Source organism: Crinia signifera, chromosome 2, assembly GCF_055691185.1.
Source record: "Crinia signifera chromosome 2, ASM5569118v1, whole genome shotgun sequence".
NCBI lineage: Eukaryota > Metazoa > Chordata > Amphibia > Anura > Myobatrachidae > Crinia > Crinia signifera.
In genome coordinates, this window is record NC_139218.1 from 313,706,853 (window position 1) to 313,721,389 (window position 14,537).

At 42.9% G+C, this 14,537-nt stretch overlaps 1 protein-coding gene across 1 annotated transcript in view; it reads right to left on the reverse strand.

Moving 5' to 3' along the window:
• The window catches only part of CPB2 (carboxypeptidase B2), a 36,718-nt gene extending 25,723 nt beyond the window's left edge, over window positions 1-10,995 (reverse strand). The window contains exons 1-2 of the mRNA XM_083168973.1: window positions 10,854-10,995; window positions 4,588-4,626 (exon numbers count right to left, since the gene is read on the reverse strand). Coding sequence (XP_083025099.1) covers window positions 4,588-4,626; window positions 10,854-10,933 — 119 coding nt within the window. The 5' untranslated portion in view covers window positions 10,934-10,995. The remainder of the gene's footprint in view (window positions 1-4,587; window positions 4,627-10,853) is intronic.
• Between the last annotated feature and the right edge of the window lie 3,542 nt (window positions 10,996-14,537).

The following is a 14,537-nucleotide window of genomic DNA, read 5'->3' on the forward strand; positions in this document are numbered from 1 at the left end:
ATAGGCTCCTGGGTCTTCCTTGTCTTTTCCTGGTTTAGGTAGTACCCTCACCACTGCTGAGTTAAAATACAGTGGCACCCGCAAACCCTTCATAATAGCATTAAATACATTTTTCAATGTTTCTCCTAGTCTGGGGCCTAAGATTTTATAGAACTCCCCTGAAAAGCCATCTGGCCCTGGGGCCTTGAGGGGTTTTAGCATCCCTATGGCCTGTGTAATTTCCTCATCTGTGATCGGGGATATTATTCTTTCTTTTTGCAAGTCCGAGATCCCTGGCAGCTCAATTTTATCCCAAAAATCTTCTTTATTTGTCTGGTTAATTCCTTCCTGGCTATATAATTGTGTATAGAACTTATTAAATATGTCCAATATCTCCGCCCCTTTATGTTTCCTTTCCCCTGTTTGGGACTTAATTGCTGTGATTACTGCTGAGGTTCTTGATCCCCTTAGTAAGTTAGATAAGTAGCGACCTGTTTTATTGCCGTGTGTATAGAATTGAAAATTAGAATTTGACATGCTCCTCGCAGCCTCCACTGCTAATATGGAATCGAAGTGGGTCTTGGCTTGGACATATTGATGTTTGGATATCTCAGTGTTGTCTAGCTTATATTTGGCAAAAGTTGTGGTAAGTTCTTCCTGTGCTTTAAGTATAAGTGCTGCTCTCTCTTTACGGTGCTTGCCCACATATGACATTATCTCACCCCTTAAGACTGCTTTGGCTGTCTGCCATAAGTTCAAAGGGTCTATGTCTTGGTCGTTATTGTTATGTATAAAATCCCCCCATTTAGCCTCTAGCATATTGCGGAACCCAATGGATGTGGAAAGATATGCTGGGAATCGCCATTGACGATGGGACCCAGTATCCACCGAGGTGGCTAGATCACACCAAATTAGAGCATGATCTGAAATGCACATTGGTTCCATTCCTGCATCCAAAACGTCCGACAACATGGAGGAGGAGGTCAATAGGTAGTCAATACGTGACATTGTGCCATGGGCGGCCGAGAGGCATGTATAACTCTTTTCCGTAGGGTACAATAATCTCCAATGGTACTTATGTATTATCTGGACTCCCATGTTAAATGCACCCCATTTTTTCATACCCCTACTATCCAAATACGCATGGAGTTGATTTTATATAGTGTGGCGAGCGCAGCGAGCCACCGTGCCCGAAGCGTGGCGAGCGCAGCGAGCCCCGCGAGGGGACACGGTCTCATAAGAAAAACGGGAGCCCAGATATTACATAAGTACCTCTCCAATTATCTATCAAGTGTAATTGTTCTGTGATGAATTTAATGCTCATTGTTGGTGTCGAGGGGGATCTCCTTGGACACGAGGACCTATCTATCATGGGGTTGGACACCATATTAAAATCTCCTCCCAGTATTAAACGGGTGTCTGAATGTGTATATAATTTAGATAGTAACTTTCGAAAAAATTGTTTAGAAGAAGTGTTGGGGGCATAGATGTTACATATAACGTAGTGTTCTTTATGGACCTGTAATTTGAGAATAAGTACCCTGCCTTCAGGATCTATATATATGGGGGTTACTTGAGCGTTTAAGGATGTTTTTACTAAAATGGCTACTCCTCTGGCCTTAGAGCCATACGAGGCCGATGCGGCCACTGTGTATCCCATGGAACCAAGTTTCGCATGTTCTATGTCTGTGAGGTGAGTCTCCTGCAGCAGAGCAATGTCTGCTTTCTGTTTCTTAAGATAGAGCAATATCTTTTTGCGCTTTATAGGAGAGTTCACCCCACCTACATTCCATGAACAGACCCTCAGCACTGTCATTTCAACCTACTTCAAATACAATTTGTTGCATTGCCCCCGGACCTGTTCCCCTCCCTCCCCCTCCTCTCCCCTCCCTCCCAACTTCCCCTCCCCATAAGAAAAACAAAAAAAGAATAATAAAATACAAACTGTAAACCATAAACCATAGTTCTGGGCCAGTGGCCAAGAACCAAACAAAGACAGGAGCCAGGAGCTCGCCTGTCTCCTCAGCAGTGTTCTGCCTGTCTTCTGACTTCCGGGAACAATAGCCCTTGCTAGGGCGCATCTAGTCCTCTGTAGTTGTCCCGGAATGACGACAAGGGTCGGCACCCCATAACATAGTCTAATATAAATCAGCTTTGTCTTAAGTCTCTGCTTTAGAGGACCCAATTTTGAGAGATATAACCCATGTTAATTATTAACTCTCTGTCCTTCCCTGCGGGTTTTCGCACAACTGTAGTTACTGTGACTGTCCTGGCGAATCCCAGAGCCATATAATCACCCCGGCTTTCCTCCATAAAACATAAACAATACCTCCGGGTGTCATATCTCTTTCACTTTACCAATGTCTCTTGAAAAAGGACCAAATTTCGTCTCTCAGCTGAGGGTCACTATTAACTAGCATAGAACCATAACAACAAGTCAAAGCTGCACATTTTGTATCCCCCTTGGGGTTCCCCTTCAATTATTCCTTTTCAGGGCCCTGACCCTCTCCTTCTTCCAGATATGCCAGTGCATCTCCTGGGGTGGAAAATTCTTTAGGGCCTCCTTCTTCAAATAGGCGCAATCTGGCTGGGTATATAAGAGCAAATTTCCTATTCTCTTTTATTAGCTTTGAGCACACCACCGAAAACTCCCTTCTAGCTCGGGTTACTTCTGCCGAGTAATCTTGAAACAGGTGTAATTTATTTGTCTCCCACATTAAGCCTTTTATTTTGCGGGAGGCTGTCCATAGCAGCTCCTTGTGGAGGTAGTTCAATGTCCTAAATATAACCACTCTGGGTCTGTTTCCGGCCCCCTCCTTCTCTGGGCCTATGCGGTGGGCTCTCTCCACAACCATATCGGCACAATCTGTGGCTACTTCCAATAAATCAGGCAGGGTATTTCTTATGAAGTGCTGCAATGCTTGTCCCCTCACCGTCTCAGGCAACCCCACCAGCCTCAAATTGTTCCTTCTTGACCTATTTTCTAGGTCGTCTAGTTTATTAGACATCATGTGGCAGGTCTTTTGTAGTGTTGCATTATGTGTCTTTAACTCCTGCACCTCGTGAAACATAGCTCCTATTTCAGATTCATTATGTGTAACACGTTGGGTAAGCTGTGAGAGATGTCCTTTAAGATCATCTATGGAGACTTTGAATGTGGCAGCTTGCTCCTTGAACATAGGAGTTATAGTATCTTTTATCGCCCTCACCATGTCCTGGTATGAGTCTGGCGCCATGTGCTGGGTCCCCGCTTCATCCCTGTTCCTTTGTGGTGTCCCAGGGGTAGTGGGGGATGATGTGTGTGGGGCGGGGGTCTGGGAGTGTGCGGTGGGTGTCTGCAGGCTTACTGTCTCAGCGCGTCCAGTCTTGTGGGCTTTTGTGCTTGCGGCCGCCATCTTGGCTTTTTGCTGCGTCGTGCCCCGGGTCTGCTGGCGTCCTGGCATGGGCGACAGAAACCTCTCCATACAGCGGGGCTTGTTCAGGGGAGCGTGGGGTAGTCACCCCGCGTGGTGGACCGCTCGGCGGTGATCCTGGGGTGCCGTCCCGATCACCGTCCACGGAGCTGCTTCACCTCGCGGCTGCTCACATGCCCGCCGGAACCGGAACCATTAAAGGCACTTTAACCCCCCCCCCCCCAGCATACGAAGCAGAGTATTGCTGCTGGTACAAACTTAAACCTAAATCAATCTGGAGACGCCACATTGCAGGACCAGGAGAGGTACCCTATTTCTGGCTGGCCAGATATGATCAAGTAAGAGACTGCTTCTCATAGAATTTCAAGACTTAATTTAATATTTTTTCAAGTTTCCATACTAACATATAACCACCAATAACAGTGACTTTTTTACTAACTGGACATAAAGATGGATCCCTAACACCTACATAAGGGCATCTTAGAAAAGCTGCTGATTTAACCAATAATTGTGTCAAATTATGTTAGTCTGTCTGTTGTCTGTCTGTCTACTAAATGTTTGTCTGTGCATTGCTGTTATAATATTTTCACTAGCCAGTGATATATAATGAATTTGATTGCATAAAAACATTCAAGTTGTAATTAGGCTGTCCCCAGCGCAGTTTTTATGTGTTTGTTTGTTATGCTGTTGTTTTAATGGTTGAGCACTCCTTGCTGCAGGGGACCATTATATTGATAGTAAGGTGCCTATGAGCACAAGTTTATTGGTATCATTGTTTATATAGGGGCCCATTTAATATAGCTGACCGTACTGCGTCGCCGGTAGTGCAGTCCATAACCCATAGCCTACAATGGGCTACCACCATCTCAGTATGGCGTTAGCCCAGAGACCCACTGCAATGCTGCCCGATATTGATACATCGGGCAGCATCGCACCCCCCATAGAATCCTATGGGGGATTCGGCTACCTTCCCTCTTAATTTATTATTTCCATCACCTGTGTTAAAACACTTTTGTTATCAATTAAATAATTCAACACATGTGATGCCAATCATATAAAATGTGCACGCTATATAAATAACTGGTAATAAGTAAACTTTCCCTGCGCGCCAACAAATACCTGCAATAAAATATTATGCTCACTCTTTATTAAAGCTTACTTGCTACAGTTAAATAATAAATAAAATAATATTTACGGCTCAACGGGGACAGGGGTTGTTGGGTCCACTGATAATCTGAAATATTAAAGTTATGTTAGAGATCTTAACATTGATTAATCCTTAACAAGTGCTACATAGTTCTGCCATAACCTACCAAAATATATCACAAAACCTTTGTGCTAAAATATGTGAAAAATCAAAATGTCACATATTCTAGGTGTGATTGCATGAAAGGAACCTTATTAATGGATATAACGCAGTATATAATATACCTTGAGACAAAGCAAATATTTTAACAACACATATATATGATGTCTGCGCCTCATTTGCACCATGGGTACAGTATAGTGATTACGCTGTTTACTTGCCCATGAAAAACTTTGATAACTGAAATAATCTGTCATTCTGCCATATCCTTGAGGGTCTACCACACTTATATATTTGTCACATGAGAGCAGGGCTATTTTGGGGCTGGAATGCCATTCCTTGGCCCTCTCCTCTTCTCCCTCTACACCACCTCTCTGGGCACCCTCATCAGCTCCTATGGTTTTCATTACCACCTTTATGCTGATGATACCCTAATCTATCTCTCCTCCCCCGACTTATCCCCATCACTCCTGTCCAAGGTCTCCGAATGCCTCACGGCCATCTCAGCCTGGATGATCCAACGCTTCCTGAAACTAAACATGGCTAAAACTGAACTTCTAATCTTCCATCCCCCGAACATCCCCTCTTCTCCCACTATCTCCATCAGCATTGGTGAAACCGAGATCACGTCCACCGACCAAACGCGCTGCCTCGGTGTCATCATTGACTCCTCCCTCTCTTTCACCCCCCACATTCGTGCTCTCTCACAGTCTTGCCGCTTTCACCTACGCAACATCTCACGCATCAGACCATTCCTCTCCACTGACGCGACCAAAATTCTCATTCACTCTCTTGTCATCTCCCGCCTTGACTACTGCAACATCCTTCTCTCTGGGCTACCTCTCACCCGCCTCGCACCTCTCCAATCCATTCTTAACGCTGCTGCTAGGCTCATCTTCCTCTCCCGCCGCTCTACCTCCACCTCCCCCCTCTGTTTATCTCTTCACTGGCTCCCCATTCCTTTCCGAGTTCTCTTTAAACTCCTCACCACCACCTACAAGGCTCTCTCCTCCTCCACAGCTCCCTACCTCTCTTCACTGATCTCTATCCACACTCCCTCCCGTCCTCTTCGCTCCATCGCTGACCGCCGACTGACCTCTCACCTAATCACCTCCTCCCACTCCCGTGTCCAAGATTTCTCTCGCGCTGCCCCCCTGCACTGGAACAACCTCCCGCCACCCATCAGACTATCTGATTCCCTTACCTCCTTCAAGCGCTCCCTCAAAACCCACTTTTTTCGACTAGCCTATCCCTCCTCCTAACCTCTTTTGATCCTCCTATCCTGCCTCCGTTCCCCTCCGTTCCTACTTATCCTATTGTATTTCGTTCGTCCACCCACCTATTTTTAGTATGTTAACTCTTATGAGCAGGGCCCTCCTTCCTCACGTACTCACCCTACCTCATTACCTCACCTGTTCTCCTGTCCTGTTCTTCCCTTCCTCTACTTCATCTTCAGTCTCCTTGACAATTTTGACACCTACTTCTGAACTGATGCTGATTTTAGTTCTACCAGCTATACCCCTATTTATACTGTATCTTTCAACACACCCTGTACGTTACCTTGTAATTTGTTTTTTTTTGTTTGCTATGTACGGCGCTGCGGACACTTTGCGGCGCCTTATAAATAAACGTACTACTACTACTACTCTTTTGCAAAATGACGTCATCTGGAATGGCGTTCCGGGACCTCTGCGGCCTGCCCTGCTGTCTGTCTCCTCCGCCACCACTGACCCTGCCGCCGCTTTCCTTCTAGAGAGTGTAATACTTTTTAACAGTCCTTTTGAAAGAGTGAGTGAGCTGTTGTTCACTAAAAAGTGAACGGTAGTTCTTCTTGGAGGCCTATTGTGCTATGATATGTTCTTCTGTTTCGTTTTCATACAATGCATTTGCCAGAGCACAGCAGTGCCACACATGGTAGCTTTGAGGACAGACAGCAGGAGGACACCAGACTGGGGTGCGGGCAGGAGAGGCGTGTGCTGCGCTCCCCCCTCCCCCCCCAACAGCAGCAGTTGGTGGTGGTAGCAGCAGCAGCAACAACAACAATGGTGAGTTGCACTGCTGTTGGGAAATACTGGCACTGTGGGGGCATACTGTATGTGTTTCTGGCACTGTGACAGCATACCTGGTGGCACTGTGACGGCATACCTGGTGGCACTGTGGGGGCATACCTGACACTGTGGGGGCATATGTGTATCTGGCACTATTGGGGGCATATGTGTATCTGGCACTATTGGGGGCATATATGTATCTGGCACTATTGGGGGCATATGTGTATCTGACACTGCTCTATTGGGGGCATATGCCCCCATTTTCATTGGCTATACCCCATGTGGCCACACCAGTTTTTGGGGTGCACGCCTTTGGCGCGCGTACAAAGTACTACTAAGGTTTTTTTTAGACTTGCACCACTGACTGGGGGCATTGTTAATCTGGCACTGCTGGAGGGCATTGTGTATCTGGCATTACTGTAGTAATGTATATTAGAATCATCTGATAAACTGCCCACACCAGTGATGTAGTCACAGTAGACAGAGCATAACTGTAATACTTCAGTTTTGACTATAAAAATTATTAGAATTATACAAAAAGCTTGGAAAACCCTCTACTCATCTCGACATGGTCTACATGGCACACAATATGTAATAAAGCTAAACTACATACTCTATACTCATTACATCTCCCCTTTTTAGGCAATTATCATTTCCAACAGGGACAAGCAACACAACCATTCCAGTCATGGAGCTCCCAGGGTTTGCACTCTATTAAACAACTTGCAAACCAAGAAACAAAAAAAACACTCACTTACAGTATATACAGGCAAAATCACTTTATGATTTTCTACCACCATGTAATCTGGCTTTTCTCCAAGCCCAACACTACACCAATAAGGTGATATCATATCTAAGTACAGCGGATTGGGATAATCATCTTGATAAGGCTCTCTTGAACGTAGGTTACTCCAAAAGAGCTATAACTTACTTTTACCAAATATTGAGAGAACCTTGTCATACAGGCCAATTCCAAACAGGTATTACTAAATGGCAGTCACGCTTCCCCAACTTAAATGGAAAAAACTATCTTAAAAACTCTACTGTATTCCACTAAAACAATATCAGCCATGTCCTACAAAGATATATTTTTCAAAATATTTTACAGGGGTTATCTTTCTCCCCATCGCTGCACTTTAATGGGCCTAACCAACTCTTCGGTGTGTCCTAAATGCAATGGCTCTGATGCACATTTATACCATTGTTTATGGGAATGTACAGCTATTCCAAAAATTTGGATGACAGTCAGAAACTTTGCGGTAGACCATTTGGTAAATTATCTATTATTAACACCAGCATGGGCCATCTTGGGATACTTGCCAACCACCCGAAAAATTTCAGTTGGCTGCAGGAAATTGTTATTGTACCTTTCTGCGGTAGCAAGAAAATGCATACTACAACAATGGATATCCGCAACACCTCCCTCATTTCTTATGTTCAAAGAAAAATTGTTCCAGATATTTAAACTTGAATGGACTGAAACAACACTACATAAGGAAACTCAAACAAAACTTTTCTTTGAGATATGGGAGAGTTATATAGACACGTTACCAGTAGACACTAAACAACAAATCCATAAATGTTTCCGCACAACTCTCTGGTATGAGACCAGAATACTATTACAAGACCCACCAATAATCCAATCATAAAAAGGGGAAGGATGGCTTGGACACGCATGGCTCTTTGCCCCCCGCCCCCCCGCACTAAATTCCCCTTTCAATCTGTTCTTAGACTTACTCTACACTAATAATCTTTTATTCATCTGACTAATAATAACAAGATGAAAACATTAATAATCGACAAGACAATTCTTCTAACCCAAGAAAAAACAACCAGTTACGCCAGGAGCTCAATTATAAATCTAATTTACAGTATTGAAGTTTGTATTGAACAGAATGACATTTATATAGGAATTTACCAAAGGAAATTTGTAAAAAAATAGGTGTATTTGTATCCAGAAATACACAAATTTTTGATATTTACTATCCCAAAAATACGGCAATTCGTATTCGTATTGATGTACCATCAATACGAATACGAATTGCCGTATTTTCGTGATAGTAAATGTCAAAAATGAGTGTATTTCTGCATACAAATACACCTATTTTTTTTACAAATTTCCTTTAGTAAATTTCCCCCAATATATCTTGTTGAAATAAATCCTTTGTGTGTTCAAGTATTCTAATATATACAACCGACATTTATACATAATCTTTGTTGTTTGATTTACAAACCCATAGATGTATTCAATAACATTTATGATGAATAAGAAACAATTGAAAAATGTTTGCAATATATATCGTTGCTAATTACGTTTCATATTGTAATGTCTATCTTTTGCAATAAATACAATTTGGAAAAAAAAAGAATTATACAAAAAATACATTTCTAACTTTAAATCTCTGCATCATTCTAATTAGAAGCATATTTTACCTATAGTAAAATTTGCCATGTCGCACAGCCATTTGTATTGGCTTCATTGTGACTTCCTATTGGAAGCCAGTCACGAAAGACAGGCAATCCCATTGGCAGGTTTTTCTTCCACTGGAGCTCAGAGACTTGTGGCTGGCAAAGCTGCTTTGAAAACACTTGCCAACATCACACACAGCCACACAGCAGCAGCAAATGGTAAATGTGCACCAGCGGCAGAGGAGCCTGAGCCTTTGTCATCCATGTGATGTGATGTGTCCTGTTCACACCCGATATTGGTGGCAGGCCTGGCCGTGTCTGCAGGTTGCAGACAAAGAATGTCTGTAGCTCCGCAGCGGCCGGCAGTCAGGACAGTCCGTCTAGTGCCACTGACTGAATTAGCGTGACGTGCGCCGCCCGCTACAGCCAGTTACAAAGGCTCTCAGGCTGAGAGAGTCACTCTCAGCCGGATAACCTCCCCCCTTATGCCTGATGACCCACCGCCACAACGGGGAGCTTGCCCGCAGCAGCCAGCAGGCCAGGCAGCCGCAGTGGGAGGCTGTCCAGGCTTTTCCAGTCACCCGATTCTAGGAGAATCATGGAATCCAGGTGACTAGAAAAGCCACCTGGAGGGTTGCCAACAAATCTGGGAGAATAAGGGAAAGTGGCAACCCTAGCTTCTGCACACGTGCTGGCACACTTGTTCTCTCTGCCTTGGGTAGTGGAAGCTCCCCTCTTACAAGCTGGCAGGAGAAGCTTTTGATTCTAATCATTTATATAGTCAAAACTCAGCACCAAATCATGGATTTCTAATCAGAGATTTCACAAATCGAGCGATTATCAAACGGCTGTGCATGTGCAGCGTTCGCACCAAAAAGCAAAAATAATCTGTGCACATAGAAGTGGCAGAGAAGTGGCAGAGAAGTCGCAGTTTGATTGACAGGAAGCTGGCGTTTAGGGGTGGAACCATGGTGTTTTCTGGGTGTGTTTGTGCAAATGCAGGTGTATCCAGGTGTTTTTGGGGGTGGGTCTCTGATATCAGCGATGACCACTTCCAGCCTGATTCTTCAGCAGATTAGTGAATTCCCTAGACTGGTGCAGATGGAGAAAAAAAACATTTGATGGGTTGATTTTTGCAAATGGATCTGCGTCTGCATCGCTGTTTGTGATGGATTCGCAATTTTAGAAGGGATGTCTTTTCTTTCTGTCGGAAGGCGACTTTTTGGTCGTAGTTTACGGCAAATTCTCTGATTAGCGATCCATGCTGAATTAGACCTCATATACTGTGTGTGTGTGTGTGTGTGTGTGTGTGTGTGTGTGTGTGTGTGTGTGTGTGTGTGTAAATCTTGCTCTGATTCTAGTCAGTGCCTCCCCAGCCATTGATCTCTGGTCCACACAGGTCACAGTAGTTAAAAAATAATAAACATACTGTACAATATACAAAAGTCTAAAAACAATAAATCCCAACTGAGACACAGTATATATAAAAATAAAATACATGCAAAAAATATGATAAATACAATATAATAACGTAGGTGTGTGTGTGTGTGTGTCTAACTAGATCATCATGTGTGCTTGTGGCAGGAACTTTGAAATAATAAGTTTTACGAAAACATAACATGATTAATGCTACATAATATGTTTTATGCTACATAATATGTTGGCACTATAAATGAAGAATGCTAAAATACATGTTACCTGAAAGCAGACACGTAACTCTCCTGAAAGAAAAGGCCCAATATGATTACTAGTAAGTATGTCTTCATCTCCAGCAGCATGTGTGTAAGTTTTCGGTGTGGAAATGGAATGCTGGAAGATTCACCATCACCCAACAGATTCATTGCAGTGTTTACACTTTAGTTAAATTTTAAAGAGCAGTGTCAACATAGCTGCCCTATAACTCGTTTTGGAAAACTTGGCATTTTCATTGCAATTTAGTTTGTTATTCAAACATCACAAACTACATGTATACATTTACATATATTGGGTGATATAAAATAGAAATCAATGTTCTGACTTTTTTGCACGTTTTGTGTAATTCGCACATATAATAGTGTGTGAGTTGTGTTTTAAATTGCACATTTTGCGGTAAACTTACGAATTAAATTGCACATGTCAATTTGCATTCAGATGTTTTCCCATTATAAAGTATACAATTCGCAAATGTAATAGGGTGTGATTTTTGCTAAACATTAACAAAAATTGCAAAACAAATAAACCAGGTTTAGTCTGATGAATTTCACTGAACTATGCACAGACCAGTGAGATCTGAGCATGGTTCTGTCCATAAAACGTGTAAACATTTTTGTCCCCCAAGAATAACTAGACCAAGGCTCATTGAACCAATCCTGGTTTTAGAAATTCAGGGGACAAAAATCATAGGGGTTCACTGTAAATTTTAAAACCAGCACCAGGTTTAAGGGCTGGTCCTGGTTCACAAAATACAGGGGACAAAGGGCAAGATGTACTAAGCCTTGAAAGTGATAAAATGGGGATTGTAAACCACAAGCCAATCTGCTCCTACCTGTCATTTTTCAAACACAGCCTTTGACATGGCAGTTATGAGCTGATTGGCTGGCTGTTTATCACTCTCCATTTTATCACTTTTCAAGCTTAGTACATCTGGCCCAAAATGAGTAGGGGTCTGCGGTACACTTCTTTACTCTCAAGAGTGCACCTCTGCTATACATTTATTGTTCATAAGGATTCTCTTATTGCATTATCCATAATAGTGGATTTCTAATACTACATTATTATGTTCCAGGAATATTTACACCTGTGCACTGGTCTCCCTGTTCCGCTTTTCCCCTTGACTCTAAACATAGGGGATCATTCAGACATGATCAAACGGCTGCTAATTTGCAAACACCTGCTATGCCACCCGCAATAGTGAGATCCTGCCCCGTGCACACCTGATTTTTCCACTGTGATAGAAACAGACTGATCAGGACCAGAACTGATGTCCCACACCCTCCCTGAAAATGCTTGGACGCGCCTGTCTTTTCCCTGACACTCCCAGAAAACGTCCTGTTACCGCTGGCAAACACCACGTTTTTCTGTCAATCAACTTTCGTATGTCCAGCAATCAAAAAAGTAGCAGTATAAAATCTCTAGACTGCCTTGCACATTGGCGGAATCATCCATACACTTGCGCAGTCTATCAATTATTGCTTGCCCTGCGAATTTGCAGACTTGCGGTCAGGTCTGAATAACCCCCATAGCCACTTGCATTGACACTTCTATAAAAAACACCAATGAGATTGCGTTTTTTGCATTTTAAGCTCACCTCCCAGTCACCAGCAAGGAAGGCCCATGGTTTTGTCTTGTGGATCGTAATAATTGCACTCCATTATGTGACAGTGTGCTCAGTGTAACGCCTATGTCATATGGGATTTTCAGGATTCTTTGCACATGTGCAGTAGCAAATAATTGCTCAACTGCACAAACATCTGCAGCATTACCTCAGCAAGCCTACAACAGGTTTTGACTTTACTCTGCACAGACCAGCATGCTATGCCACAGTTTTGGTATTCAGCATTCAAGAGATAAAAAGACACAAAGAAACATTTACAGGCAAGACTTTTAGAGTGATGGTGGGTCCTATAGAGGCTGCCTTCGGCTACTATGGTTATGTCCTCTTTTGGGATTCTATATTACTGGTCCTGTAATATTCTGAAATATTTGTAGAATGTTCCAGTAGTGGAAGTAATAGAAACCAAATGATTGTTATAAAGAAATTAGGTAGTTTAATCCTCTAGGATGGGGGCTGACATGAAGGAACATCACATATGTGGCAGGTCATGTTCTGTGCTGGTCTACTGCAAGCTGGTTGGTAGTCGGGTTAGGAGGCGAGTTGATATCCCTGGTGATGTTATACTGCCTGCAATGCATGTTTTTGGTTGTAACTGTGCATTGTGGACTGCATTTTGGACTGTGCTGATTCTGGCAATCCTTTCTTAGCCACAATATTTCCCCTTAAGTATAAACTTAAATAAATAATAGCTAACAGTTTTTTCTGCCAAATCTATGTTTCTGTGTCTTTATCTATTAGATATTTGACACACCTCATCTGATAGAAGATTTATACCATTGGTCACTTCCACTTTTCAACAAAGGACAACAATGCCCAGTTCTCTACTCCTAATTATTGGCAAATTAGTAGATATCTTACTGTTTAAGTATTCATTTTGGATGTGTTCGCCCCAATTACAATACTTCTGTGCCTGATTCTGCTTTACTTTACACTAGGTTGCAAGTTCTAAAAAAAAAAATGCAATTTCAATTGATCTCAGATGTATATTTAAAGTGGCAATAATAAGTGAAAACTAACCTGGTCTTCATGGAATATTGTCGATTAATACATCTCACAACCGATCCCATATACACCAGAGTGCTGTCCAAAAGAAAAGCAGTATTCAATATTGTACAACAATTTTGGGGGAATTTACCAAGGACTCAAAAGCAATTTAGTCAACTTGTCAAATTGCATTGCATTAGTAAAAAAAAACAACCATGCAAATAGTTTCAAACTTTAATACTATAATACTATTGGGTACTTGTGTACTATCACGGCTCCCATCTCATCCCATCTCATTGCATACCGTAAGGCTTAAGATGGTATGCAATGAGATGAGATGTGCTGCGATGGGACCCGATCTTATACAATTTAAAATTGTATACCATTGTATATTGCATACGATGAGATGAGATTTTAAATTGTATAAGCACACTAATGGGTGCTTTCAAGGTCAATTGGCCCCCCTTTAAGATTTTTAATTGTATAAGCACCCTAATGGGTGCTTACAATGTTAAATGCACCCCCACTATCAACGCCAACCCGAAACGTGGCGAGCGCAGCGAGCCCGCGAGGGGCAGCGGTACGCGTCCTCTGACCTTTTCATACCCCAATATCCATGTCGGCATGGAGTTGATTTTATATAGTGTGGCGAGCGCAGCGTGCCACCGAGCCCGAAGCGTGGCGAGCGGACGCGTAATACATGTAAAGTATTACGCGTAGTAAAGTATTCCACCCTAACAAGGTACGAGGTGAGGCAGCCATCTTAGGCGCACTATTTAGGATTACCCTGGGTAGAATAGGTTACATCTAGAAGAAATTACATCAAAATGAAGTGATTGCTGGGTAGAGCTGAGTCCCAATAAGACAGTCTGGTCCATGTACAGTACTTTTCATCCCATCCACAAGTGTACCAGATCAGGCAGCCATGTTGGGCACACTACAAAGGTTACACTGTTAAAGGTGAGCCATATAAGGAATCAATGCAGAGATGGGAAAGCAGATGCTTGTGTAGTAGTATAATATACAGTATATGGAAAGGTCCATGTGAAGCCCATCCTGCCCACTGAGGAACCATCTGAGCCAAC